Source organism: Hyla sarda, chromosome 3, assembly GCF_029499605.1.
Source record: "Hyla sarda isolate aHylSar1 chromosome 3, aHylSar1.hap1, whole genome shotgun sequence".
NCBI classification, from domain to species: Eukaryota; Metazoa; Chordata; class Amphibia; order Anura; family Hylidae; genus Hyla; species Hyla sarda.
Window position 1 is genome coordinate 191168432 of NC_079191.1, and position 27802 is coordinate 191196233.

The 27802-nt window shown below is 43.0% G+C and overlaps 1 protein-coding gene across 2 annotated transcripts in view; it reads right to left on the reverse strand.

The window, feature by feature from the left end:
- Positions 1–1663: 1663 nt before the first annotated feature.
- The window catches only part of HMGCLL1 (3-hydroxymethyl-3-methylglutaryl-CoA lyase like 1), a 116213-nt gene continuing 90074 nt past the window's right edge, over positions 1664–27802 (reverse strand). For both annotated transcript variants that reach the window (XM_056565750.1, XM_056565751.1), the window contains exons 9-10: positions 16579–16704; positions 1664–6058 (exon numbers count right to left, since the gene is read on the reverse strand). In XM_056565750.1, coding sequence (XP_056421725.1) covers positions 5957–6058; positions 16579–16704 — 228 coding nt within the window. In that variant the 3' untranslated portion in view covers positions 1664–5956. The remainder of the gene's footprint in view (positions 6059–16578; positions 16705–27802) is intronic.

Genomic DNA, 27802 nt, shown 5'->3' on the forward strand with positions numbered 1-27802 from the left:
CAATTCTCAAATATGCATATAAGAACTCAATAAATAATAATAAATAATAATAAATAGTCCAAATAATAAAAATAATGAAAACTTATAAAGTCTGATTTTTACATAGTGAAACCAAATTGTTGTGCAGACAATGGATGAATAAATAGATGATTGATAGATAGATAGATAGATAGATATAGTTGCTGTGTTACAGTAGGAGAATGCCCCACCCCTGTATACTGTAGCTGATACTAAATTTCTTAGCCAGAAGTTTTACCACTTTTATTACTCATTACTTTTTTAGTCATCCCGGTGGCTTCTGTCTGTCCCAACTGACTTGATTGATAGGTCTCTCCCTATACCTAAACATGGAAAGATCTATCTTGGTTTGGGCAGTGGTTCCAATGCTAGAGATGAATAAGAGATTCTACAGCCACTGCTTTAATCATTTAGAACCTTCTTGACTTGACCTAAAATTATTAACTTACTTAAATGTTTTAACTGGACTTTGGGTCAAAACAAAAAAGACACATACTTCCCTGCCCTGAACTTCCACAACTCATGTGTTGCCACTTAACATTACTTTCAAATTCTTTGACATGTCTATGCTGCAGGAAGTGCCTGCTCCTAGTAAAACAGACATTTCCTGCAGGGACAACACATCAGAAGAAATTAAACAGATGTGGGCAGTGAGGATTAATGGGGCCCTATTCTACAAAAGCCATCTCAATAAATCCCAATAAATTGGTAATACACTCCAGTTCTTTATAGACAAGAATACATTTAAACAGTCAAAATTTTGCTGAGAAAATCCTGTGAACTGGGCCACAAAGGGTTTAAGTAAACCTAGCCCAATTAAGGACATTTTGGGGGCATTTCTGAGGAATTTTGAGGACTTTCTAATTTGTTTCGGGAGTAAGGCTTAAAGCGTACCTATCATCATCAAAACTGTTATGTGTTACTCAGTACCTCACCCTGATCATGTACATCTAAGTTTTATGTGTTTAGCCCTTATATTTCTAATAAATACAGCTTACATCAGTTGCAGTCTGGATTCTCATCTTCTCAAAGGCAGAGGGAGTGTCCCTCTTTTGCCCTAACTCTACATGACTGAACTTCCTCCCTCACTGTGTGTCACTGAGTCTGGGAGGGAGCCTGGCAGTCAGCCAAATACTGCAGGCTGCTCTGTAACCCTTTCCTCTATGGATATCCTCATCCTCTGCTCCTCTTACATACTGCATAATGAGACTACAAATCCCAGCCAGTCGTGTAATATATATATATATATATATATATATATATATATATATTATCCTCTGTTCCTCTTACATAATGCATGACTAGCTGGGGCTTATAGTCTCCTACACACAATATCTTATGCAATATGAAAGAGGAGCAGTGGATAATATATATATATATATATATATATATATATATATACTGCAATGCACGACTGGCTGGGATTTGTAGTCTCATTATGCAATATGAAAGAGGAGCAGAGGATAATATATATATATATATATATATATATATATATTTCCAAGAAGCAGCAGCACACAAGCGAAAATCGTGTCAAAAGGTGAAGGTTTATTCCATCAAACCAGTGAACAGAGTTGTGAGCTCGCAACTCTGTTCACTGGTTTGATGGAATAAACCTTCACCTTTTGACACGATTTTCGCTTGTGTGCTGCTGCTTCTTGGAAATTTATGTGAAGTGGATCCTCTAACCCGGGCTCCCATACAGCTTGCACCTTATCTCTATTTTCAGATTTTTGGAGTGCTGCTCTACTTGGAGTGTGTATATATATATATATATATATATATATATATATATATATATAGTAGCAATAATAGATCAGGGGGAGCACCGTGCACCAGGATTCCAGATCTGCCCGGGTGCCAAGCTTTGGGAACCGACCAACTCCCAAATAATATGTAAAGTCAAGTAGAAGCGGCACACCCTTGTGCTGAAGTGGTGGAGATACATAGATGACATCTTTGCCATCTGGAGTGGCGATGAGATACAGTTGGGGGAGTTCTTTAATTTCCTCAACTGTATTGATCAGGACATTAAATTTACCATGGTGCATTCTAAGGAAGGTATACAGTTCTTAGATACCTGGGTATATGTAGCAGGAGGGAGACTCAAAACTGACTTGTGTGTGAAGGACACGGACAGGAACAGCTTACTCCATTATAATAGTCTACATCCTAAAAGGATAGTCAAAAGGATAGTGGATAACCCAGTACACCTTGAACAGAGATTAGTTGACATGAAAGATAAGTTCATGTCTAGAGGGTACCCTAAAAAACTCATTAGGGAACAACAAGAAAAAGCGAGAGGATTAGATAGGTCTACACTACTGCAGACAACACCCAGGGTAGATCACCAAAATAGGATACCCTTCATCTCCACTTACAATGGATACAGTAAAGAGGTGGCACAGATTATTCACAAACATTGGTCAGTGATATCACACTCGTATACAAATGTACCGGAACTTCAGACTCCCCCATTGTTTTCATATTGACGATCAGCCAGTTTGAGAGACAAGGTTGTGAAATCAGATATTTTTTCAGTTAAACATGATTTGGCCACACAACTGAGATCTGGATGTTATCCATGTCTCAGTTGTGAGAATTGTAGTCTCATGATCAACGGTGACTGTTTCACCCACCCTCAAACTAAATATAAATACAACATTAGGCATCATGTTACCTGTAAGACAGATTATGTGATCTATGTGATTATTTGCCCCTGCAATTTAATTTATGTAGGGGAAACTAGCAATTCATGTAAGACTAGACTCAATAATCACAAATCCTCCATCAGGACTAAAAAAACGGAACTACCCATCCCAAGACACTTCCTAGAGTTTGGTCATAATGTGAATCAGCTTAGGTTCACTATTATTGAACATGTCCCCATGCCCAAAAGAGGAGGGAATAGACAAAGAATTCTCAAACAAAGAGAGGTGATGTGGATTGACAAATTAAATTCATTACATCCAAATGGCCTTAACATAGATTTTCCTGTTCGTGCCTTTAATTAGGTACTTCTACTGAGAATACATTTACGTTTCTGAGATTCTTTAGGAACTTTGAAATTGCAGAGCCAATGATGTTCCCTTATATATATATGTTATGTTAGCTACTCCGTAGTAATGGTGCTGTAACTTTTAAAAAAAATGTTTTTTTAATTTGTCACTTACACTATGCCTTTCTATATTTCTAGATACTCACCATCTGGGTCCGGAGACAAGTCGGCATTGCACCTGTGACCACCATATGGATCCTGATGAATATACACGGTATTGTAGGATGTCGAACATCCCACACCATTTCATGATTGCAGTTTTTTATGGGATCTTGATTATAGTATTGGGGATGACCTAGTTTAGAAGAGGGCATGAGGTATTAGTTTAATCACATTGTATTAGGGAGCGCATAGTGGGGGTTATGCATGTCCCAGTGGGCAGCACTGACGAATTAAAAATGGAACCACATAGTGAATGAGTCCTAGTCTTGGGACCAGAACACGGTGGTGGTCCCCTAAGAACAGGTTGTAGACCTGATATGAAAGTGATGTCAGATTATGCTACCAATATAACTGGTTTCCGTCCAAAGGACAGACCCCTACGAAATGAGCCATGGCCGCAAACCATATACAATGTATTGTGCTACACCTTTTGAGTTTAGTAAATGATATATTTATTTAATTATTAGTCTTGCCCACAATTTTTCTTTAATATGGTCATCCGTAGTACTTTATCTTGCCCGTAAATTTGCCAGTACTTAACATGGCGCCCGTACTTTAATTGTTGTTGTGCGCGTGCGCACAGAATATTGGCACATGCGCTGTGGGAATATGGACACCTTAAGCTGAATTATCACTTACCCGGCAACTGGTGACGATTTCCGGCGACGACCGGATGCAGTGAATCGGTACCTGCGCACTGGGTTTGTGTACAAACACCCTGTTTTCAGCGGAAGTTGACACCGATTGGATATCTACGCTGCTGTCAACAAGTGAACGCCGCCTCTTGAACCGGACCTCAGATGAACTATTAGAGTTTACATGCACGGTACACTATTGAATCACTGTATTGTATGAATAATATGTAAGCACTATATATGATTGTATACCGCTGTATTCACAACACGTATATATGAGACCGATGATGGTCTATTTGAGTATTTTTCTATATTGTTTTGATTTTGGTTTGGGCACACCTCATTTGTGTATTCAATTGAAAGGCCTATATATATACACACGCTTGTACAATGTTTGATATGCTTGAGAAAGGCTCTATTGTTGAGCCGAAACGTAGCTTTTCTGCACAGATGTGTGAATAAACCCACGCTTTCATTGGTATACTGGTGTGCCGCTTCTACTTGTCTTTATATATATATATATATAAAACAATGGCGCAGCACTCCAAAATTGCAAAAAAGTATAAAAATGTATTCCTTCATGTTATATATATATATATATATATAATCCTCTGCTCCTCTTTCATATTGCATAATGAGACTAAAAATCCCAGCCAGTCGAGTACTTTAACTAGGATAGAGCTTTAGCCCCAGGCAGTACCTGTCATGGATGGATGAGCAGCTGCAGCACGGTGCATGAATTAATGCCTCCCTCTGTTTCTCCTTGTGCTGAGTGATTGGCCGGGAGCGCGCACAAAGCCTTCTAAAGCCCACCCTCACTTCCTGTATTCCGACAGGCCAGAGTGTTGCCACTATCAGTTTTTACATGGTGACGGGCAGAGATCAGCATGGGACTCTTTTGTGAGGACCCCTAGTGGCCAGTTTTATACAGGAGATTTTTAAGTTAAATCAATGAAAAAAATAAATGAATGTATTTACAAATAATCATATTTTATAGTGCTCTATTGGATTTAACAAAAAAAAATAACATTTTGTGATAATGGCCATTTAAATGGGTATTCTATTATCAGAAAATTGTTTTTAAATAAAACTAACACACCAAGATATGTAACTACAAATATAGTGTTATCACAAATTGTACTGGCTTTAGCACGCTTTGGCGCAATTCCGTCCTGACAGGAGGTTGTTAGTTTTATCATTTCAATGTAGTTGTGTCTCCAGCTCCTTAATTTTTCCCGAGATGGTGCATCATACTGTGCTGTCTCAGGAGACATGGCTGGACCCTATGATTTCACCACCTCTGACCAGTCCCTACAGCTAACATCACCATCTCCCTGTCATATACATAAACATTTTTATTGGGACATTCAAGGAAGAATGAGGTATGTTTATAGCAGCTGAACAATGTCACAGGTAGAGGAGCAGACAGGAAATGAATAAAGCAGCTTTTATTCTACAGTAGCTCTAGATGGAAACTAGTAGGAGAAATCAGGAATGGCTGTGATAAAAAACCGAGGGAAACCATTGCATTCTGGGAATGTTAGCACTGAGCAACTGCTTAACCAGGAAGCACAATGATTATATTATTTTTGGTGGTTTCATAACTGGGGAAGACACGCAAACAATGCTGTATGTATTTTTTTTTCTAAACAACCTGATGTTAGGATATCCCTTTAAATGTCCAGATTTGGACTTTTGAAATGTTAGTTACTAAAGATTAGCCAAATAGTCATAAACCTGCAAGTGTAAGTATGCATAGTCACAAGTACACATATTTGGCCTCATCTAGATTTTGTGTTCTTTTCAATGTTGTAGCTGCTATACTGTTTCCAGACTTTACACAATTCTTTCAGCATTCACTTAAGCTGTAACACTAACATTGTATATACTGTACATGTATATTGCGGCATATACAAAATAGATGATGGAAAAATGTTAATAATTTCAGTTTCTAACTGATTTTCTAGTTCAGTTTAGAAAATAAATAAAACTATATTTTAAAATAGATTCTATGTAATTCATGGAATTTAGCTTAATAGGAGAAAGCTGATGCTATATTCATTAGGCAGGCACAAGAGTATGTTCACAGAGAAAATGTTGCTAAAGAAACTTTGGAATTTGTCGTCTTATTTAATGCAGAACAAATAAAATGACCAGCTTCCATTACTTTGTTGAGATCAACCCCCTGGAACAAAAAAACAAAAGAAAACAACTGTTTAGTAAAAGTATACAAAATACAGTAAGTACATCAGATTCATAAAAGGATTTAGAAAAATTTGACATTTAACTGTAAACTCAACAGAAATTAAAGGGGTATTCCAGGCAAAACCTTTATATATATATATATATATATATATATATATATATATATATATATATATATATCAACTGGCTCTGGAAAGTTAAACAGATTTGTAAATTAAAAAATCTTAATCCTTCCAATAGTTATTAGCTTCTGAAGTTTTCTGTCTAACTGCTCAATGATGGTGTCACGTCCCGGGAGCTGTGCATGATGGGAGAATATCCCCATAGGAACTGCACAGCTCCCGGGACGTGAGTCATCAGAGAGCAGTTAGACAGAAAACAACAACTCAACTTCAGAAGCTAATAACTATTGGAAGGATTAATATTTTTTAATAGAAGTAATTTACAAATCTGTTTAACTTTCCAGAGCCAGTTGATATATATATATATATATATATATATATATATATATATAAGTTTTGGCCTGGAATACCCCTTTAAATAAAAAACTGAAAACTTAAAGATATCCTCCATACATTGAGCGAGATTAGCTTTCAGGATGAGGCCCATTAGAATTTTTGCATTTACGCTTTTCTCTTCTCGTGTTATAAGAGCCATTACTTGTATTTTTCCACCTACAAAACCATATGAGGACTTTTTTCATGCAGGACCAATTGTACTTTAAAATAGGACTTGACGGGCAAAGTTAAAAAATAAAACACAATTTAACAAATTGGGAAGGGGGGGTTCTTAGTTTCTATACAGTACACGTCACAGTTAAACAGCATGTTCTCTTTATTCTGTAGGTTAATATGAATATAGCAATACCCAAGTTATATAGGTTTTGTTTTATTTGACTACTTTAAACAAAATTATACATTTTTGTAAGAAATGAATATGCTTAAAACTGTCCTCTTCTGACCACTTCAACACTTTTATTTTTCCATACACGGGGTTGTTTGAGGGCTAAATTTTTGTGCAGTGATCTGTTGTTTCTATGGATACCTTTTGCCATTTTTTTTATATTTACACCATTTATAAATTTTTTATTTTAATATTTCAAACATTTCTCCGTTCAGCAATACCGAATATATTATTCTTGTTCACATTATTATTATTTTTATTTATTAGTTTTCTCTGTTAAATAGAAAAAGAAGGGGATAAAAATTTTTGTTAGGGGAGGTGCTTTTTTCTATTTATTAACATTTGGGGGAAAAATCCCTATTTTTAGTCCCCATAGGAAACTAAAACCTGCAATCTTTGAGTTGGAAACAATAAACAATGATATGCCATAGCATAGCATTGATAAGTGTTATCTGCGCTCCACTTGTACAGGCTGCCAACACACTTTGTACACCAATCGGGCAGCACATAGTCTCAGCTGATCAGGACCCCTGCTCCTGATCAGCCCACTGAGCTAACCGGCAACTGCATTCTTGCACCTGGCAATGAAGCTATGCTTGCTTCATAGAATAGGAATGGGCAACAGCAGAGACGGCTCTAGACTTTTTGAGGCCTTAGGCAAAAATATATCTGAGCCCCCCCCCACACAATGCACTATTATCTATTTATTAGTGGGTATGTAGTTTAAAGTGCTGCTTCATACAGCAACTCACCAATGACGTCTTCTCTAATTTGCTTCGTTGCCTTCTCTTCTCCATCTGGTCCGGGCTATCATCACGATTTCTTCCACACACAATTCTTCACCGTTAAACCTGCAAAACAAACCTATTAGGCGCCAAACTTTTTTTTTCCATGGGTGACAGAGGGGTGTAGAAGAGTGTACATGGGTGACAAAGGGGTTACAGAGGGGTGTAGAGGAGTGTACATGGGTGACAGAGGGGTGTAGAGGAGTGTACATAGGTGACAGAGGGGTATAGAGGAGTGTACATGGGTGACAGAGGGGTGTAGAGGAGTGTACATGGGTGACAGAGGGGTGTAGAGGGGTGTACATGGGTGACAGAGGGGTGTAGAGGAGTGTACATGGGTGACAGAGGGGTGTACAGAGGGGTGTAGAGGAGTGTACATGGGTGACAGAGGGGTATAGAGGAGTGTACATGGGTGACAGAGGGGTGTAGAGGGGTGTACATGGGTGAAAGAGGGGTGTAGAGGAGTATACATGGGTGACAGAGGGGTGTAGAGGAGTGTACATGGGTGACAGAGGGGTGTAGAGGAGTGTACATGGGTGACAGGGGGTGTAGAGGAGTGTACATGGGTGACAGAGGGATGTAGAGGAGTGTACATGGGTGACAGAGGGGTGTAGAGGAGTGTACATTGGTGACAGAGGGGTGTAGAGGAGTGTACATGGGTGTACAGAGGGGTGTAGAGGAGTGTACATGGGTAACAAAGGGGTGTAGAGGAGTGTACATGGGTGACAGAGGGGTGTAGAGGAGTGCACTTGGGTGACAGACGGGTTAAGAGGGGTGTACATGGGTGACAGAGGGGTATAGAGGAGTGTACATGGGTGACAGAGGGGTGTAGAGGAGTGTACATGGGTGACAGAGGGGTGTAGAGGAGTGTACATGGGTGACAGGGGGTGTAGAGGAGTGTACATGGGTGACAGAGGGATGTAGAGGAGTGTACATGGGTGACAGAGGGGTATAGAGGAGTGTACATGGGTGACAAAGGGGTATAGAGGAGAGTACATGGGTGACAGAGGGGTATAGAGGGGTGTACATGGGTGACAGAGGGGTGTAGAGGAGCGTACATGGGTGATAGAGGAGTGTAGAGGAGTGTACATGGGTGACAGAGGGGTGTAGAGGAGTGTACATGAGTGACAGAGGGGTGTAGAGGAGTGTACATGGGTGACAGAGGGGTGTAGAGGAGTGTACATGGGTGGCAGAGGGGTGTAGAGGAGTGTACATAGGTGACAGAGGGGTATAGAGGAGTGTACATGGGTGACAGAGGGGTGTAGAGGAGTGTACATGGGTGACAGAGGGATGTACAGAGGGGTGTAGAGGAGTGTACATGGGTGTACAGAGGGGTGTAGAGGAGTGTACATGGGAGACAGAGGGGTACAGAGGAGTGTACATGGGTGACAGAGGGGTGTAGAGGAGTGTACATGGGTGACAGAGGGGTGTAGAGGAGTGTACATGGGTGACAGAGGGGTATAGAGGAGTGTACATGGGTGACAGAGGGGTGTAGAGGAGTGTACATGGGTGACAGAGGGGTGTACAGAGGGGTGTAGAGGGGTGTACATGGGTGACAGAGAGGTGTAGAGGAGTGTACATGGGTGACAGAGGGGTGTAGAGGAGCGTACATGGGTGGCAGAGGGGTGTAGAGGAGTGTACATGGGTGACAGAGGGGTGTAGAGGAGTGTACATGGGTGACAGAGGGGTGTAGAGGAGTGTACATGGGGGTGGACAGGGGTGACGGGGGGTGAACAGGGGTGACATGGGGGTTGAACAGGGGTGACAGGGGGTGAACAGGGGTGACAGTAGGGTGAACAGGGGTGACAGGGGGTGGACATGGGTGACAGGGGGAGGACATGGGTATAGAGGAGTGTACATGGGTGACAGAGGGGTGTAGAGGAGTGTACATGGGTGACAGAGGGGTGTAGAGGAGTGTACATGGGTGACAGAGGGGTGTAGAGGAGCGTACATGGGTGGCAGAGGGGTGTAGAGGAGTGTACATGGGTGACAGAGGGGTGTAGAGGAGTGTACATGGGTGACAGAGGGGTGTAGAGGAGTGTACATGGGGGTGGACAGGGGTGACGGGGGGTGAACAGGGGTGACATGGGGGTTGAACAGGGGTGACAGGGGGTGAACAGGGGTGACAGTAGGGTGAACAGGGGTGACAGGGGGTGGACATGGGTGACAGGGGGAGGACATGGGTGACAGGGGGGAGGACATGGGTGACAGGGGGGAGGACATGAGTGACAGGGGGGTGGACATGGGTGACAGGGAGGTGAACATGGGTGACAGGGAGGTGAACAGGGGTGATGGGGGGTAAACGGGGGTGACAGGGGGGTGAACAGGGGTGACAGGGGGGAGGACATGGGTGACAGGGGGGAGGACATGGGTGACAGGGGGAGGACATGGGTGACAGAGATGACAGGAGGGTGAACATGGGTGACAGGGGGGGTGGACATGGGTCAAAGGGGGTGAACATGGGTGACAGGGGGGGTGAACATGGGTGACAGGGGGGTGAACATGGGTGACAGGGGGTGGACATGGGTCACAGAGGGTGAACAGGGGTGACAGAGGGTGAACAGGGGGGGTGAACAGGGGTGACAGGGGGGTGAACAGGGGTGACGGGGGGGGGGGTGGACATGGGTGACAGGGGGGTGGACATGGGTTACAGGAAGGTGAACAGGGGTGACAGGGGGTTGGACAGGGGTGACAGGGGGGTGAACATGTTTTATAACATTATTATGGACAGTGTACACACCTGACATCCTAACTGGCCATGGTGTGGGATGAGTATAGACTGGATCAGTGTTTCCTAACCAGGGTGCCTCCAGCTGTTGCAAAACTACAACTCCCAGCATGCCTGTCCGGGCATGCTGGGAGTTGTAGTTTTGCAACAGCTGGAGGCACCCTGGTTGGGAAACACATTGGACTGGTGGGGGTTTGAGGGGGGCTAGACATGGGTGACAGGGGGGGGGGTAGACATGGGTGACAGGGGGGGTAGGACATGGGTGACAGGGATGGACAGGGAGGTAGACAAGGTGGACATGGATGACGGGGGGGGTGGACATGTGTGACGGGGGGGTGCGGAGGGTGGACCTGGATGACGGTGGGGGGGTTTGGACAGGGTTGAGAAGGGGTAACAGGGGGGTGGAAAGGATACGGTACCTTCGGAAATCTCACCTCACACCGGCCCGCGTATCTAGCAGTTCCTCAGCAGTCCGGCGCAAATGCAGCTCGCTCCGCCATCGGGCACCATTTTCGGCTCACTGTGCCGCAAGGGGGAGGGTCACGCAGGGGACGCAGGAGGACGCTGTGTGCGCAGTGCGTACGCAGGCTTCCCTTCCCCCCTGCGTGCAGGCCGGGGCGGGATATTTGAAAAAAATATATATAATTCGCCAAAATCACTGCTCTAAGTACACGATGTAGGCGGCCGCAAGGCCCCCTTTAGCGCGAGGCCTTAGGCGGCCGCCCATATCGCCTGATTAGAGAGCTGCCTCTGGGCAACAGGTGTACATATACTCCTTTTTTTTAAGGAGTTAAAGTGAAGAGTACACTGTGGTATTGGTCAGTATACCTTTTCTACCAGTATCCCAACGTGCAATGGCATCATACATTCATTGTATTTCTTTTTGGATTTTTTATTATTATTATTATTATTATTATTATATATTTTTTCTTTTAGTGGCAGCCCAGTTTGCTTTTATATTTCGGCTTTTATATACTCTAAATAGCATGCCTACAATAAGTGAACATACAGTATGAAATCACAATTAGAACTTTGAATAATGTTATATGGTTACACGCAGTGGCCCAGATGTACTAATGTATATTTGGGCCACACTTTCAGCTTCTTCCTGGCTGCTTTTGTGACAAAGCAGGTAGAAAACAATAGTAAATCCAAAAGCCACATAGGCATAAGAAATCTAACGGGTGTGCATGTGGTAAGCTGGTCCTAAGCAACTGACATAATGTGGCATTGCCTTGACCATAAAAGCTTTTGGATTTTCATGACTACAGAGCGTATGTTGTGACCGGCAGTACATAATATTTGTGTTATGACCAGGTACCATAAGGTATAGTAGAGAAGATATATGGGTAATATTTGCTTTTTACACATTAACAGCTAGACAGAGAGCTACAACTATAATGGCAAAACAAATACATCAATTGGTCATATGAGTGTAGAACAGAATGGCTGTGTATTACCATCAGTGAGAATCCTCAGATATAATGGAGGAAGCAGGTTTTATATAGTACAGATGCACTTAGATAACACATACAATATAACCAGGCACGAACAAGGCAGTTTGACATTAAAATTGTCCTGAACATGAATTACAGATCTGAGTGTTCCGGAACAATACGCATTTATCACATGTTCTAAGGCTAACTGCCTGAACTCTAGTTACCAAATAAACAGCATTGGGAGACTAAAAATTAAACGTCTTCTGTTGCTTCATAAAGTAGAACAATTTAGTGCAAAAACCATACTGAACAGTGCTGCTAAATATGTTAGAGTATAAACCATTGATATGGAAGAAACAGCGTGGAGGCACTCGATTCCAAATCTGTATACTTTATTAGACACAGGTAGCAATACACGGCAACAATTGTTTCGCTACTTCGTAGCTTCGTCACAGCCAGAGGCTGTGAAGAAGCTACGTAGTAGCGAAACAATTGTTGCTTTGCATTGCTACCTGTGTCCAATAAAGTATACAGATTTGGAATCAAGTGCCTCCATGCTGTTTCTTCCATATCAATGGTTTATGGATTGTGTCTAGAGATGAGCGAACTTACAGTAAATTTGATTCGTCACGAACTTCTCGGCTCAGCAGTTGATGACTTATCCTGCATAAATTAGTTCAGCTTTCATGTGCTCCCGTGGGCTGGAAAAGGTGGATACAGTCCTAGGAGACTCTTTCCTAGGACCATATCCACCTTTTCCAGCCCACCAGAGCACCTGAAAGCTGAACTAATTTATGCAGGATAAGTCATCAACTGCCGAGCCGAGAAGTTTTTGACGAATCGAATTTACTGTAAGTTCGCTCATCTCTAATTGTGTCCCGTTACAAGGGGAGCACCGTTCGTCTGTTAGAGCAGCTATCCGGTGAATCCGGTCCCATACATAACGAGAGTTCTTATTTGATCGTAAGGTACGGCAGTGCCAACTGCTTTCTACCATATACTAGCTATATAAATAAATCAAATAAATAATGCTCTAGGCATCCTGCTGCTTGTCCACCATTCCAAGCAAGTGTATAGTTAAATAGAATCTCAGCAATATCATTTGACAATATAAAGTACCTTGTCATAAGTTGCTCTTCTACGCATTCTGCACAGACCGGTGCGAAGCAATGCATTTCACGCTGGGTGATGCAGTTGCGAAGGCAAAAGTATGGCACAGAGCAGGTTCCATGCAGCAGTTATTAGTGTTGCTCGCGAATATTCGCAATGCAAATTTTATTTGCGAATATCGCATATTCGCGAATTCGTGAATATTCGCGAATATAGCACTATATATTCGTAATGACGAATATTCTTTTTTTTTTTTTTCACAGTACACATCACAGTGATCACCCCTCTATGCTTCCAGCTTGTGTGGCGTAAAGAAGGCTCTAATACTACTGTGTGAGACTGGCGTGCGAATTTCCGCATATGCTAATTTCCGCGTGTGCTAATTTTTGTATATGTTAATTTTCGCATATGCTAATTTTCGCATACGCGAATTTTCGCATACGCAAATTTTTGCATATGCGAAAATAAACGCGAATATTACGAATATGCGAATTTAGAGAATATATGATGAATATTCATCCATATATTCGCGAAATATCGCGAATTCGAATATGGCCTATGCCGCCCAACACTAGCAGTTATGTTCATAAGAAAAGGGCTCGTGTGTGGAACTCGCTGCCCTCAGCAACAGTACTGCCTAGCATGAGCTGTGTTTCTCCACAACAATCTGGGCAGTATGAACAGGGAAAAAGCTCAAGATTTACACTTTAACAGCTATACCTGAGACTTTATCTAATACAATGAGTAAGATGGTGCTCAGATCAATTAGGGAAGGGTCACTATTTCCCAGTAGTCGGCAAGAGGATGGAGTTATTCTAAATGTAAATAAAACATAACTTTTAATAGATATTTGCAAAATCACATTTCAAAAGGAGTAAAAAAAAAAAAAAGAATTCAAATTTCAGAGCCACAGCTAATGTCAAAATATATTACGTTAAAGGGGTACTCTGGTGGATTTTTTTTTTTTAAATTAACTGGTGCCAGAAAGTCAGATTTTTAAATTACTTCGATTTAAAAATCTTCATCCTTCCAGTACTTATCAGCTGCTGTATAATGCAGATGAAGTTCATTTCTTTTTAATTTCTTTTCTGTCTGTCCTTGGTGCTCTCTGCTGACACCTCTGTCCATGTCGAGAACAGGAACAGGAACAATTCCTCATAGCAAACCTATCCTGCTCTGGACCATTCCTGGCATGAACAGAGGTGTCAGCAGAGAGCACCGTGGACAGACAGAAGAGAAATTCAAAAGAAAAGAACTTCCTCTGTATTATACAGCAGCTGATATGTACTGGAAGAATTTAGATTTTTTTTATAGAAGTAATTTACAAATCTGTTTAACTTTCTGGTGCCAGTTGATTTAAAAAAAATGTTTTCCGCCAGAGTACCCCTTTAATCTCAATGTGCAAGCAAACGAAATGTTCAGTATCATGGCTGTATCCTACAGTGAAAAGAAAGAGTGCTTTCCTAAGGTGGTAATGGCCAATTTAAAAAGATGGTAACAGTCTCCTTACGAACAGCCCATATGGTATGCTGGAAAAAACAATAGTTCTCCACTCATTACTAACATTTCATATGGGCTGTTAGTAAGGAGACTGTTACCACCTTTGTAAATTGGCCACTACAACCTTGAGAAATGAGTCTTTCTTTTCAGTGTAGGACAGGGCTGCCACAGGGCCCCAGGCCCCAGCTGCACCCCCATGCGGCAGCCCCAGCACAAAAGCAGAACGCTGTTTAAATAGCCATCTCCTGCTTCTGTACGTACATTACACAAATTGCGCATGCAATGTACGTACAGGAAAAAGCAATCTCCTGTACATACATTGTGCAAATAGTGTACACAATGTATGTACAGGCTGTGTAGACTACTCTGCAGGCCGCATGATGACATCATTTCATCACGCGGTCTGCCAGTGCGTCCTGTTCCACTCTGGAGGATCCAGGGATCCCGGCAGCATCCAGGATCATCGGAAAGGTGAGTGGGATTTTTTTATTTTATTTTTAAGTGAACCTATCTGGGGGCAATTTGCAGTGGGGATCCTATCTACATTGAGGCTTAACCTTCTGGGGACATCTCCTACCTGGGGGCACTATTACTGGAGGTACCACCAACCTGGGGGAACAATTACTGCAGTAATGACATACCTGGGGAGCACTACCTGCTGGGGGCATCTCCTACCTAGCTGGAGGGCACTACCTGCTGGGGGCATCTCCTACGGTAATATGTATTGTGATAATTTGCCTTGTATACTGGTATTATTAGTAATATTGGTCTCAGTATACAGGATTTGGTCAGTGACAGTATGATAGTAATATGTATGGGGATAATATTTTCTAATTTCCTCCTTCCTCATTCAATAAAAATTAGGGAAGGTATGAGGGAAGATAGCAGGCTGGCCCTGGGGGCCGCCTTAGGGACGCGCCACAGGGGGTTTTGGGGGTGGGAGGATATGGGGGGGGCAGGCAGTGAGCAGTGTAAGGGGCCACAAAATTTCTGATGGCAGCCCTGGTGTAGGATATGTGGTGAATCAGCCATTACACTAAACATTTAATGCATATGCATAAAGAGATTACTGTAATACAGCTTGACTATAGCTGTGGCTCTGTATTTTTAATCCTTTGTTACCTCATTGGTTATTAGATTTTGAGTATATCTTACAAAAGTTAAAGGGGTATTCCAGGATTTTTTTTAATTTGACTATGCTACATGGGCTGTAAAGTTAGTGTAGTTCATAATATAGTGACTGTACCTGTGTGCGACGGTTTTCTCACAATTCTTCTATGATTTTCACCCCAATATTTATTTTTAACAGCATACAAAATAACTGTTGTCTCAAATTTTTCCCAGCTTGCAATGCGGCTGAGACCTGACTCACTAGTCAGCTGATGACAGGCAGCCTGTCTGCTTCAATGGGTGGAGCGATCGCTTGGTGGGAGAGAGATCAATCTACAACTAATACAACAGCTGTAGGGACCCTGATTGAAAACCACAGGTCTTTTGATGGATGTAGCTCATTTATGTTTCAAAGGGTGGGGTGGCTGATGTGTGGGAGGGAGGAAAATGGAATTGTGGGATTTGTAGTCCAAAAAAGAAAAGTCAAGCAGGAAATACCAGTTCACAAAAAGCTAGCCACTAAGTTATGGTAATCTCACAACATAGCCATTTAGCTCCAAGACAAGCATATATCCTTCCTAAGCATGTCCATTACTGTCTGCCAGGTGTGTACTAAAATCCCCTTATGGTGGATAACCCCTTTAAATTATGCTTAGAAGCAATTAGTTCAGGGAAGTTTTATATACATTTAATGACTACTGGGACTACTGGGAAATAGATACATTTTTTTGCTCACCTAGGTGAACAAAGTGTTTGACCACTACAAACAGAAAGAGGCAATCTGTTCATTGCTATGGGTAATTGCACCATTCTACCTATACACAGGTATTGATAAATCTCCCCCATGTAGTTTAGAAAGTAATACATTGTAATAATAATAATGACAACAATAAATAAGGACATGAAAATGTACAGAAAACATTACCGAATGAATGCCAAGGCCATTAAGCATATATAACACATCTTCAGTAGCCACATTCCCTGTGGCACCATTTGCATAAGGGCATCCTCCAAGTCCAGCAACAGCGCTGTCAACAACACTGACCCCCATCTACAGAAAGATCGAAAAATATTGACTTTTTTACAAAACAATTCACACATGCAGAAAAGTTAAACTTAGCAAACTACTGTATAAAGGGCTAAATATATTAGAATTAGCTCTCAGTAATATAAAATACTTTATAACATAAAAGTTTACAGAGCTTGAAATGTCTAAACAATTAATATAATCGTCCTTGTTTTTTGTTTCCCGTGTGTATTTTAACATTTGTGTGCCTTCTTTTAATACAGTATGTTTGTTACAGGTGCAGTACTTCACAATTACTCAGGCTGTATAATTATTTTATAAATCAAGGACAACATATTTCATATGCAAATATATTTATTCAAGTCAAACATAAGTTTCATATAACAACTGTTGGGAGCCAGTGGTATTTACATATACATAGAAAGATAGTGTAGATGGGATCACGGATGGCCAGGGGAAGACTAGTCTTTCCCTATATAGTGGCCCTGCCTAGCGGTACTGCAGGGGTATATAGAAGTATTCACTTTACAGACCCACAGTTATATGTGTTGGATAACTGCAGGTACAAATATGCATTTGACAGAGATAGCATTAATCCAACGCGTTTCGCTAATCCGTGTGGCTACAGATAGCTCATCAGGGATTATAGTTAGCGAATACTGTAAACATAGGGTCATGAGGGACCACACATGGGGTAAAAGAGTGGGGGGGGGGTGTGTGGGTGGAGATGGTTGAGTGATGGGGTACGTAGAGGTAGGTATAGGTTATACCTGATGACGGGATCCCACAGGTGCGTGATATAGTCCGGTCTGGAGGCCCCCAGAGGGGAGTTTAGGACGGAGGATGATCTCCAGATTATGTATTCCCGGGGAAATGGGAGGGATCGGATGAAGGAATCGGGATGGGTGAGTATGTCCTAATGGCGAGAGAACAATAAAAAAGGGTGAGATCAGTGTTTCTGAACGGTAAGCATAGCAGACACATAACTTGGTGTGAAGCATATCCCTGATTGAGCCTTATGATGCGGAGGGGGGGGGAGGGGGAGAGGAGGGAAGGTGAGGGTGGCCGGGTTAGGGGTGGGGTATAATGACCCCTAAGGTGCGGGCGGGAGGGGAGAGGGGGGTGTGTATACCCCGCTATACATGACATACCAATGTAGGTGATTGATTTATGTGTTTTTGTCCTAACATATCTCCTTTACCCCAGACAAGTAACGTCTACACAAGTTACATCTATGCGCTTCTTGATATACGTTTCCCCTCCATCCTGAAATGGCTGGTTACCTTACCACATATCGGAATAAAGATTCTTGGATCAACGAAGCTCGTGAAGTTTTCTCTGAAACCGAGGTGACTTTCTCCACACAACTTCCTATATCACTGAAGAGCGCATTCAGCGACCTATACAAGCTACATAAAGAACAGGTTAAGTCATGGTGGGAACTCCAATCACTCTCTAACTACACCAGAAACCGGATTGTACCAAAAGGATTACGTATCAACATACGCCCGGCCCAACGTATCAGAACAACCTCCCTCCTAGAGAAGTGGGAAATCTTAGCGACAGAAAGCTCCCTACAATTTATGCAATTACTCTTGGAAGAGGAAACCATTTCACTTTCCGAAATTGAGAAGAAATTAGATGAACAAACGACGACAGTACTTAACTTCAAAGAACACCCGGATTTTACCAAGAAGGAACAGGAATTCCAACAAAATATCGAAAGATTCAAAATGATTATAAAAGAACGGAAACACAAACAATACCTGAGGGACCTCACCGAATTCCGGGAGAAAACCGCCTATAAACACCTGGACCAAAATACTAGAAACTCAGACACGGAACAATCTGCATCTGACATTGAGAATTCAGACCGAGAAAATAGAGAAACAGGCCCACCCCAACGGGGCGGATGGAACCGGGCAAGAGGACGCGGACGCGGACAAAGAGGCAGAGGCAACTACAAACAAAGGGGAGCCTCCACGTCAACCTTACCCCGATCAGGCAACATCAGAGTGGGCTTGGAAAATATGGGGAGAGGTCGGACCAGAGAAGAACCCATGGGACAACCAACAAGGGAACTACATCCAATCATAATTCCAGGGACCTCCGCCGTGATGACCCCAGCCGGCACCCCAGCACCTACCTCTGCCTTGTCAGCCTCTACTGCCTCCTCCAATGCGCTTTTTTTAGACCCAGCTTCTCAACTTCCATCATACGGACTGAGGGAGAGACTACAGGCACCCCGGAAGACATAACGACACCACATACAGGTCAGTCACCCACTATTATTAACCTTTCCAACGACACACTCAACCAAAGTGAGCTGTCTATCATTAACAAGGGCCTCAATTTTGTCCCCACTACTCGGTTCGATAGATTCCTTTGGGTTAAGGACCTAAATCTCTTTTGTCGCAAATTGAAATGGCGTAAGTTTTTCCACCTGGCTGACATGAACACATGTCAGGCCTTAGGCATTGAACCCCCTGACCTTGAGAGTGTTCGTACTCTGAACACCCTCTTGGAGGACAATGAGAGAGACAGATCTACAGGTCCTTTTAGTGACCTCAGACTTCCCAGTACTAGATCTCCTCCTCTTAATGATGATACCAACATTGACATTTTTTATCAGCTTGTCCTTAGAGACCTTCAGGACCTCGAAAGGACACGTCAAACAAAATACCATAATTATACTCATGGTGAAATGCAAGCTCTCCTTAACCTAGAGAAGAACCGGAGCATAGTCATCAAACCTTCGGACAATGGAGACAACATTGTTATCTTACCTACTCACCAATACAAATCTATGTATCAATCATTCAAAACGAGACGAATTACACCAAACTAAGACGGGACCCCACAACCGTGTTCCAAAGGGAGCTACACAACCTGCTAAATGCAGCACTTAAAGACCAAGTCATAGATAAAAAGGAATTTGAATTCCTCTATCCTAACCACCCCAAAATAGCGACATTCTATGGACTCCCCAAGGTCCATAAGGGACTATCACCGCTAAAATGTAGACCCATAGTCTCAGGAGTGGATAGTTTGTGCCAAAACATAGGCATATACGTGGACAAAATGCTACGACAATTTGTCATGGCCTTACCGTCCTACACCAGAGATACCTCAGACCTGTTGGGGAAGTTGGAAGGTATGCCAATCGAAGACTCTTGGTACCTAGCCTCAATTGATGTGGAGGCTCTTTACAGCTCAATCATTCACGAGATTGGGTTTAAAGCGGTATCCTTCTATCTAAACACAAGGAGTAACCATCTTCATACCCACAATAAATTCATCCTCGACCTTTTGCAGTTTATACTCACCCACAACTACTTTCTGTTCGACTCCTCCTTCTACCACCAGCTCAGGGGGACGGCCATGGGGAGCTCCTGTGCCCCCAGCTACGCTAACCTTACCCTGGGCTGGTGGGAGGACACCATCGTTTTCACGGACTCCACTTTTCACTTCACCCAACACATCGTCTTCTGGACACGATACATTGATGATGTGTTCATTATTTGGTCGGGATCACAATCCCAGTTTAAGGAATTCATCACTGCACTCAATCATAATTCAATTGGCTTGTTCTTTACATCAGATATCCAGACTACACAACTTCCATTCCTTGATGTCCTGATTTTCAAAAATGGTCACGGGCAATTAGATACAATCTAAAGGGCAATTCCTTAGGGTATGCAGAAATTGCTCGTCGGAAGCAATCTTCCGAGACAAAGCATCCAAACTCTACGCTAGATTCCAGGAACGAGGTTACCCGAGTAAACACCTGGACACAGCCCTCGAGTCGACCAAACTGACCCCAAGATACGATTTACTCAAGGCCAGAACAACAACAAGAAATGAGGATGGAGGATTTACACGCATAATAGCAACCTTCGATACAGCATCCCAGGAAATACGCAATATCATCCAAAAACACTGGGATATCCTGACAATGGATAAGGATCTGAAGGACGCGGTAAGCCCCTGTCCACTCATTTTGTTTAGAAGGGGCCGCAATGTGGGGGACAGACTAGTGTCTAGTCACTTCATACCACAGACATCACATACCAACTGGCTCACCTATCGGAGACCGCGTACCTTTAGATGCGGGAGGTGCAGAGCGTGTCAATTCATAAAGGTACACAACCAATACTTCGACACGAAACTCAACCGGTCCTTCCTAAGCAGAACCTTTGCAAACTGCAAAACAACGGGGGTGGTATATATTGCCACCTGTATATGTGGACTTAGATACGTGGGCAAAACCACCCGGGAATTTAAATGCAGGATCTTGGAACATATCGGTGACGTGAACAACAACCGGGACAAACCAATTGCAAAACATGTTAACACCAAACATAATGGCAACCCAACAGTCCTTCAATTCCAAGCCTTGGAAACTATATCACCGTCCCAAAGAAGAGGAAACCTGGACAAAATACTAACACAAAAAGAAACCCGCTGGATTTTCCTTCTCGACACAGTTCAACCGAATGGTTTGAACGAAAACTTGAACTTCACGAGCTTTATATAAGTCTCAAAACTTTGTCTCTATACCAGCCATTTCAACAAGCGACTAACATATCTAAACCCCCCCTTTTATCTTGTTATCATAACCCCGGGTATACCCTAACTCCCATTCTGTTTAGGGCCCCTCACCCCGTAAGGACACACCCCACCTCCCGTACTTAAACATGGACAGCGCTCTCATATAAGCTCCCATCCGTATAATCGATGTAACCTGAGAGACCTACCCCCCCTTTTTTCCACCCAAACTCCCCCCCCTCCCCCCTATCTTTTACCCCCCCCTCCACTTCTCCCTCAAATCCCATCCAACCCCTGTCCCAGGCATATTCACCGTCCTTGCCTATCCAAGTGTCGAGCCATTTTATCAATATTGGCCACCCCCCCACCTATATTCACCCCCTCTTACAGATAATTATGTGGTCATCTACACATAATTACACATATCCTTATTCTGTTAAATCACACAGATCATGGCACACCCAACCACACACACTGAGATCATACTAATAGGGCCCCACATATATGCCCATCTATACATCCCCAATTATCCTCATTCCACCATTCATACCATGGTTTAACCAATGTATTACCATTCTCTAATTTTACATCATTCCTAGACCCCACCCCCTTCAGACAAACTTAGACATGCTCAACAAATATATTCATTATGTCTATACACATCCCTATAGCCTCCTCTCCTGGCAGCCCCTACACGCAGCCGCTCGGATTACGTGACTTCACCCAACAGTCACGTTCCGGGCGCTCAGTTAGCCACTCTGGAGCGCACGACTGCCGGAACGATTATAGGTCACTTCGGGTCCCGTGGCGTCTTAATGGGCGCACACCTCACTGACGCACGGACAGCCGCTTCACCCGGACGCCAAGGGACCAGGTAAGTCTCCCCCAGGCCCTCCTTCACTCACCAGTGACCTATTACATACCAAGTTACTTCATCCCCATATACCAACGAGCATGCAACCGGCATACAGCCTCATAACCCCACAGGTCCCTTCCATTTGTGTACTGCCCCATACTATCCCACATCCATACCGTGCAACATGTATAATATCACCCACATGTATGCCACCACTTTATCCTTTATAATTATCCCCTCCACATCTATACTGCCCCATTCTTACTCTCCATTTACACCATATAACATGTAAATCATCATCCAACATACATGCCACCCCATTTGTTGATATATATCCCTTCCACATCGGTACTGCCTCATTATTAATACCTAGTAAATTATACCTTTACACAATTGGTCCCTCTCGGCTTTACCAATGCTGGCCCTAACCCAAGGAGATATTCCCCATTTCCCCTATCCAGTATCACATCCCGCAGACAGCCCCATTAATTACTAACTGCATAACTATATGCAACAGTATAATTACCTACATTGGTATGTCATGTATAGTGGGGTATACACACCACCCTCTCCCCTCCTCCCGCACCTTAGGGGTCATTATACCCCACCCCTAACCCGGCCACCCTCACCTTCCCTCCTCACCCCCTCCCCCCCCCCCTCCGCATCATAAGGCTCAATCAGGGATATGCTTCACACCAAGTTATGTGTCTGCTATGGTTACCGTTCAGAAACACTTATCTCACCCTTTTTTATTGTTCTCTTGCCATTAGGACATACTCACCCATCCCGATTCCTTCATCCGATCCCTCCCATTTCCCCGGGAATACATAATCTGGACATCATCCTCCGTCCTAAACTCCCCTCTGGGGGCCCCCAGACCGGACTATATCACGCACCTGTGGGATCCCGTCATCAGGTATGACCTATACCTACCTCTACGTACCCCATCACTCAACCATCTCCACCCACACCCCCCCCCTATACTCTCTCCCCCCTTCCTGTTCCCCCGCCATCCCTTTCTCTCCCCTCCTCCCTCATCTCCTCCCTCTCTCCCCCACCCCCCCTCTCCTGCCCCCTATTCCCACCCTCCTCATCGCATATTATTTATACCTAGACCCTGTCGCTCCCATATGACGATCATCCTCGACATCTAACCCTGTCAAACGGGCATACCCATGCAAAAGGTAACATATGCTTACTACTATCTATTCCCTCTTCCCTCCCCCCCTCCTCCTCCTCTCTCCCCTTTCTCTCTCTCCTCCCCCCCACCCCCCCCCACCTCTCAGCCAAAACCTACTAAATAAACTATTTAATCTAGACACCCGGTTATTGTTTCAGATCCTATCTACTCATTCTACGTCGGAGTGGAGACTCCTCTCATCACATAAACAGGTGTCATCAAGCACCCGGACTTAAGGTAATCTCTACCTCTCAGCAGTTTCCCCCCCATATACCTACAAATTGTAGTAAGTAGACAGATATAACACCTTCCTATGTATCTTCTATTCTAGATTGCCACCTGTACGCAGCTGTCCAGAGCAGTGTGTCACTTTAAATATATCATCATATAAGTATATCCACTGTACATTGCTTCATTTACATGTGATTATGCACTTTTACCCCATGTGTGGTCCCTCATGACCCTATGTTTACAGTATTCGCTAACTATAATCCCTGATGAGCTATCTGTAGCCACACGGATTAGCGAAACGCGTTGGATTAATGCTATCTCTGTCAAATGCATATTTGTACCTGCAGTTATCCAACACATATAACTGTGGGTCTGTAAAGTGAATACTTCTATATACCCCTGGATACAACCCTCGGGTCTAGATACTGTACTGTATTTTACCACATGTATGTCTAATTTTGTATGGATCATATGGGATATGGGCCAAGCTCAACTGTTCCTTAGTGATACAGTACTAGGACTGATTGTCCCCTTTGTAACCTAGGGTCACTAGGAGGTTCCAGTGTAAGCCCAGGTCACAAGGACAGGGGACCTGCAGTACCGCTAGGCAGGGCCACTATATAGGGAAAGACTAGTCTTCCCCTGCCATCCGTGATCCCATCTACACTATCTTTCTATGTATATGTAAATACCACTGGCCCCCAACAGTTGTTATATGAAACTTATGTTTGACTTGAATAAATATATTTGCATATGAAATATGTTGTCCTTGATTTATGTGTTTTTGTCCTAACATATTTCCTTTACCCAAGACAAGTAATGTCTACGCAAGTTACGTCTATGCGCTTCTGTATAATTATTTTGCCAGAATATTTAACTTCTCTAATTTGCAACTGGGAAATAGAAAAACAGAACATGGCCGCCCATCAACAACTTGTACTATGATCAAATTCAGCGGCATTAAACTGTCGGACCAATGTTCAGATTCGGATTGCGGCCGCAGGGCATCTGAACTGCCAGCCATCTCTCCCCTCATTCATTTGTTTTAGTGTATTTAAGACACTGAAACAAATCAATAAGCGAGCACCTAACTGCCCGGCCCGATGCTTCTTCTGTGATGGCGGCAGCTCTATAAGCATTGTCTGCATCATCTGCTCTGGCCAGGCCTGAAAAAGTGGCACAATTTCTGAGGGGACATAGTTAATGGGTGTCCACTGTCCATGTGAGGGCATAGTCCACAGTTTCTGAGGGGGCATAGTTAATGAGTGTCCATAGTCCATGTGGTGGCACAGTTCCCATGGAGGCACAGTTTATGTACAAGGAACAGTCCACGTGGGGGCACCATTCACGAGGGGGCACAGTTCATGGTGGGGCAAAGTGGCATCATTCATTGAGGTAGCACAGACACCTCATTCATTGCTTTAAGGGACACAAAGATACAATTATTTGGTACAGGATGCAGTGTCTGTCATTATTACTTTGTGGCAGTATAATACTCAGGGGCACCATGTGTGGCAGTAATAAACTAGGGGCACACTGTATGAAAGTAAAAAAAACAGGGGCACAGTGTTTGGCAATAATATACCTGAGGCACAATGTGTGGCAGTAATATACCAGTGGCACAGTGTGTGTGTCAGCATTGTACCAGGGGCTCAATGTGGGGCATTATTATACTCATGAGCACAGTTTGTGGTAATATTATACCAGTGGTACAGTATATGGCAGTATTATATTAGGGGCACAGTATGTGGTAGTAATATACCAGTGGCACATTGTGTGACAGTAATATACAAGGGGTACAGTGTGTGGCAGTATTATACCAGGGGCTCAGAGTGTGGCAGTATTATATTCGGGGCACAGTATATTGCAGTAATACACAGGGGGCACAGTATGTGGCACTAATATACCAGGGGCATATAATTTGGCAGTATCATACCAGGGAAACAGAGTGTGGCAGTATTAAAGGGGTATTCCAGTGAAAAACTTTTTTAACCTGTTAAGGACCCAGGGCGTACCTGTAAGCCCTGAGTCCGCTCCCGATCTATAACGCGGGGCCACGGCTAACAACGGGAGGGACCAATGCCTAATAGCGTGCGGCATTGATCGCGCTGCCGCGCGCTATTAACCCTTTAGATGCGGCATTCAAAGTTGAACGCTGCGTCTAAAATGAAAGTGAAACCATGCAGGTTAGCTCAGGGAGCTGTTCGGGATAGCCGCGGCGAAATCGCGGCATCCCGAACAGCTTACAGGACAGCTGGAGGGTCCTTACCTGCCTCCTCGCTGTCCGATCGCCGAATGACGGCTCAGTGCCTGAGATCCAGGCATGAGCAGTCAAGCGGCAGAATCATCGATCACTGGTTTCTTATGAGAAACTAGTGATCAATGTGAAAGATCAGTGTGTGCAGTGTTATAGGCCCCTATGGGGCTATAACACTGCAAAAAAAAAGTGAGAAAAAAAGTGAATAAAGATCATTTAACCCCTCCCCTATTAAAAGTTTGAATCACCCCCCTTTTCCCATTAAAAAAAAACAGTGTAAATAAAAATAAAAATAAACATATGTAGTATCGCTGCGTGCGGAAATGTCCGAATTATAAAAATATATCATTAATTAAACCGCACGGTCATTGGCGTGGGCGCAAAAAAATTCCAAAGTCCAAAATAGTGCATTTTTGGCCACTTTTTATATCATGAAAAAAATTAATAAAAAGCGATCAATAAGTCCTATAATGCAAAATTGGTACCACTAAAACCAGATCACGGCGCAAAAAATTAGCCCTCATATCGCCCCATACGCGGAAAAATAAAAAGTTATAGGGGTCAGAAGATGACAATTTTAAACGCATAAATTTTCCTGCATGTAGTTTTGATTTTTTCCAGAAGTATGACAAAATCAAACCTACATAAGTAGGGTATCATTTTAACCATATGGACCTACAGAATAAAAATAAGGTGTAATTTTTACCGAAAAATTTACTGTACAGAAACGGAAGCCCCCAAATTTACAAAATTGCCTTTTTTTTTCAATTTTGTCTCACATTGATTTTTTTTTCCGTTTCGCCATAGATTTTTGGGTAAAATGACTGATGTCATTGCAAAGTAGAATTGGTGGCGCAAAAAATAAGCCATCATATGGATTTTTAGGTGAAAGATTGAAAGAGTTATGATTTTTAAAGGTAAGGAGGAAAAAGCGAAAATGCAAAAACGGAAAAACCCCGGGTCCTTAAGAGGTTAAATCAACTGGTGCCAGAAAGTTAAACATATTAGTAAATTACTTCTATTAAAAAAATCTTCATCCTTCCAGTACTTATTAGCTGCTTAATACTACAGAGGAAATTCTTTTCTTTTTGGAACACAGTGATATCTGCTGACATCACGACTACACTGCTCTCTGCTGACATCTCAGTCCATTTTAGGAACTGTCCAGAGCAGCATATATTTGCTATGGGGATTTTCTTCTACTCTGGACAATTCTTAAAATGGACAGATATGTCAGCAGAGAGCACTGTGATCATGATGTCAGCAGAGAGCTCTGTGTTCCAAAAAGAATTTCATTTGTAGTATTCAGCAGCTAATAAGTACTAGAAGGATTAAGGTTTTTTAATAGAAGTAATTTACAAATCTGTTTAACTTTCTGGCAACAGTTGATTTAAAAAAAAAAATTCTACTGCAGTGCCCCTTTAAGGTCATACAGGGAACAGTAGATTCACATCATCCACACTTCAGCCACTCATTTTACACTGTGTTATAATAAGGTTCTACAACAGGAAGCACCTATTTCTTTCATGGCACTGAGGCTGCTAGGTGACCCAAGCCTTGGCATTCACTCAGACCTTCAACAAATGTCAGATCTGGACAAATGGACTCTCATTAAAAATAGTGGTGCACCCCTGAACTTATTGCTTCTAAGCATAATTTAAAGGGGTTATCCACCATAAGGGGATTTTAGTACGTACCTGGCAAGCAGTAATGGACATGCTTAGGAAGGATCTGCTTGTGTTATGAGATAACCATAACACTGTGGCTAGCTTTTTGTTAACTGGTATTTCCTGTTTGACTTTTCTTTTTTTTACTACAAATCCCATAATTCCATTTTCCTCCCTCCCACACATCAGCCACCCCACCCATTGAAACATAAATGAGCTGCATCCATTTAAAAGACCTGTGGTTTTCAATCAGGGTGCCTACAGTTGTTGCAGATTGATCTCTCTCCCACCAAGTGATCCCTCCACCCATTGAAGCAGACAGGCTCCCTGTCATCAGCTGACTAGTGAGTCAGGTCTCGGCCGCATTGTAACCTGGTAAAAAT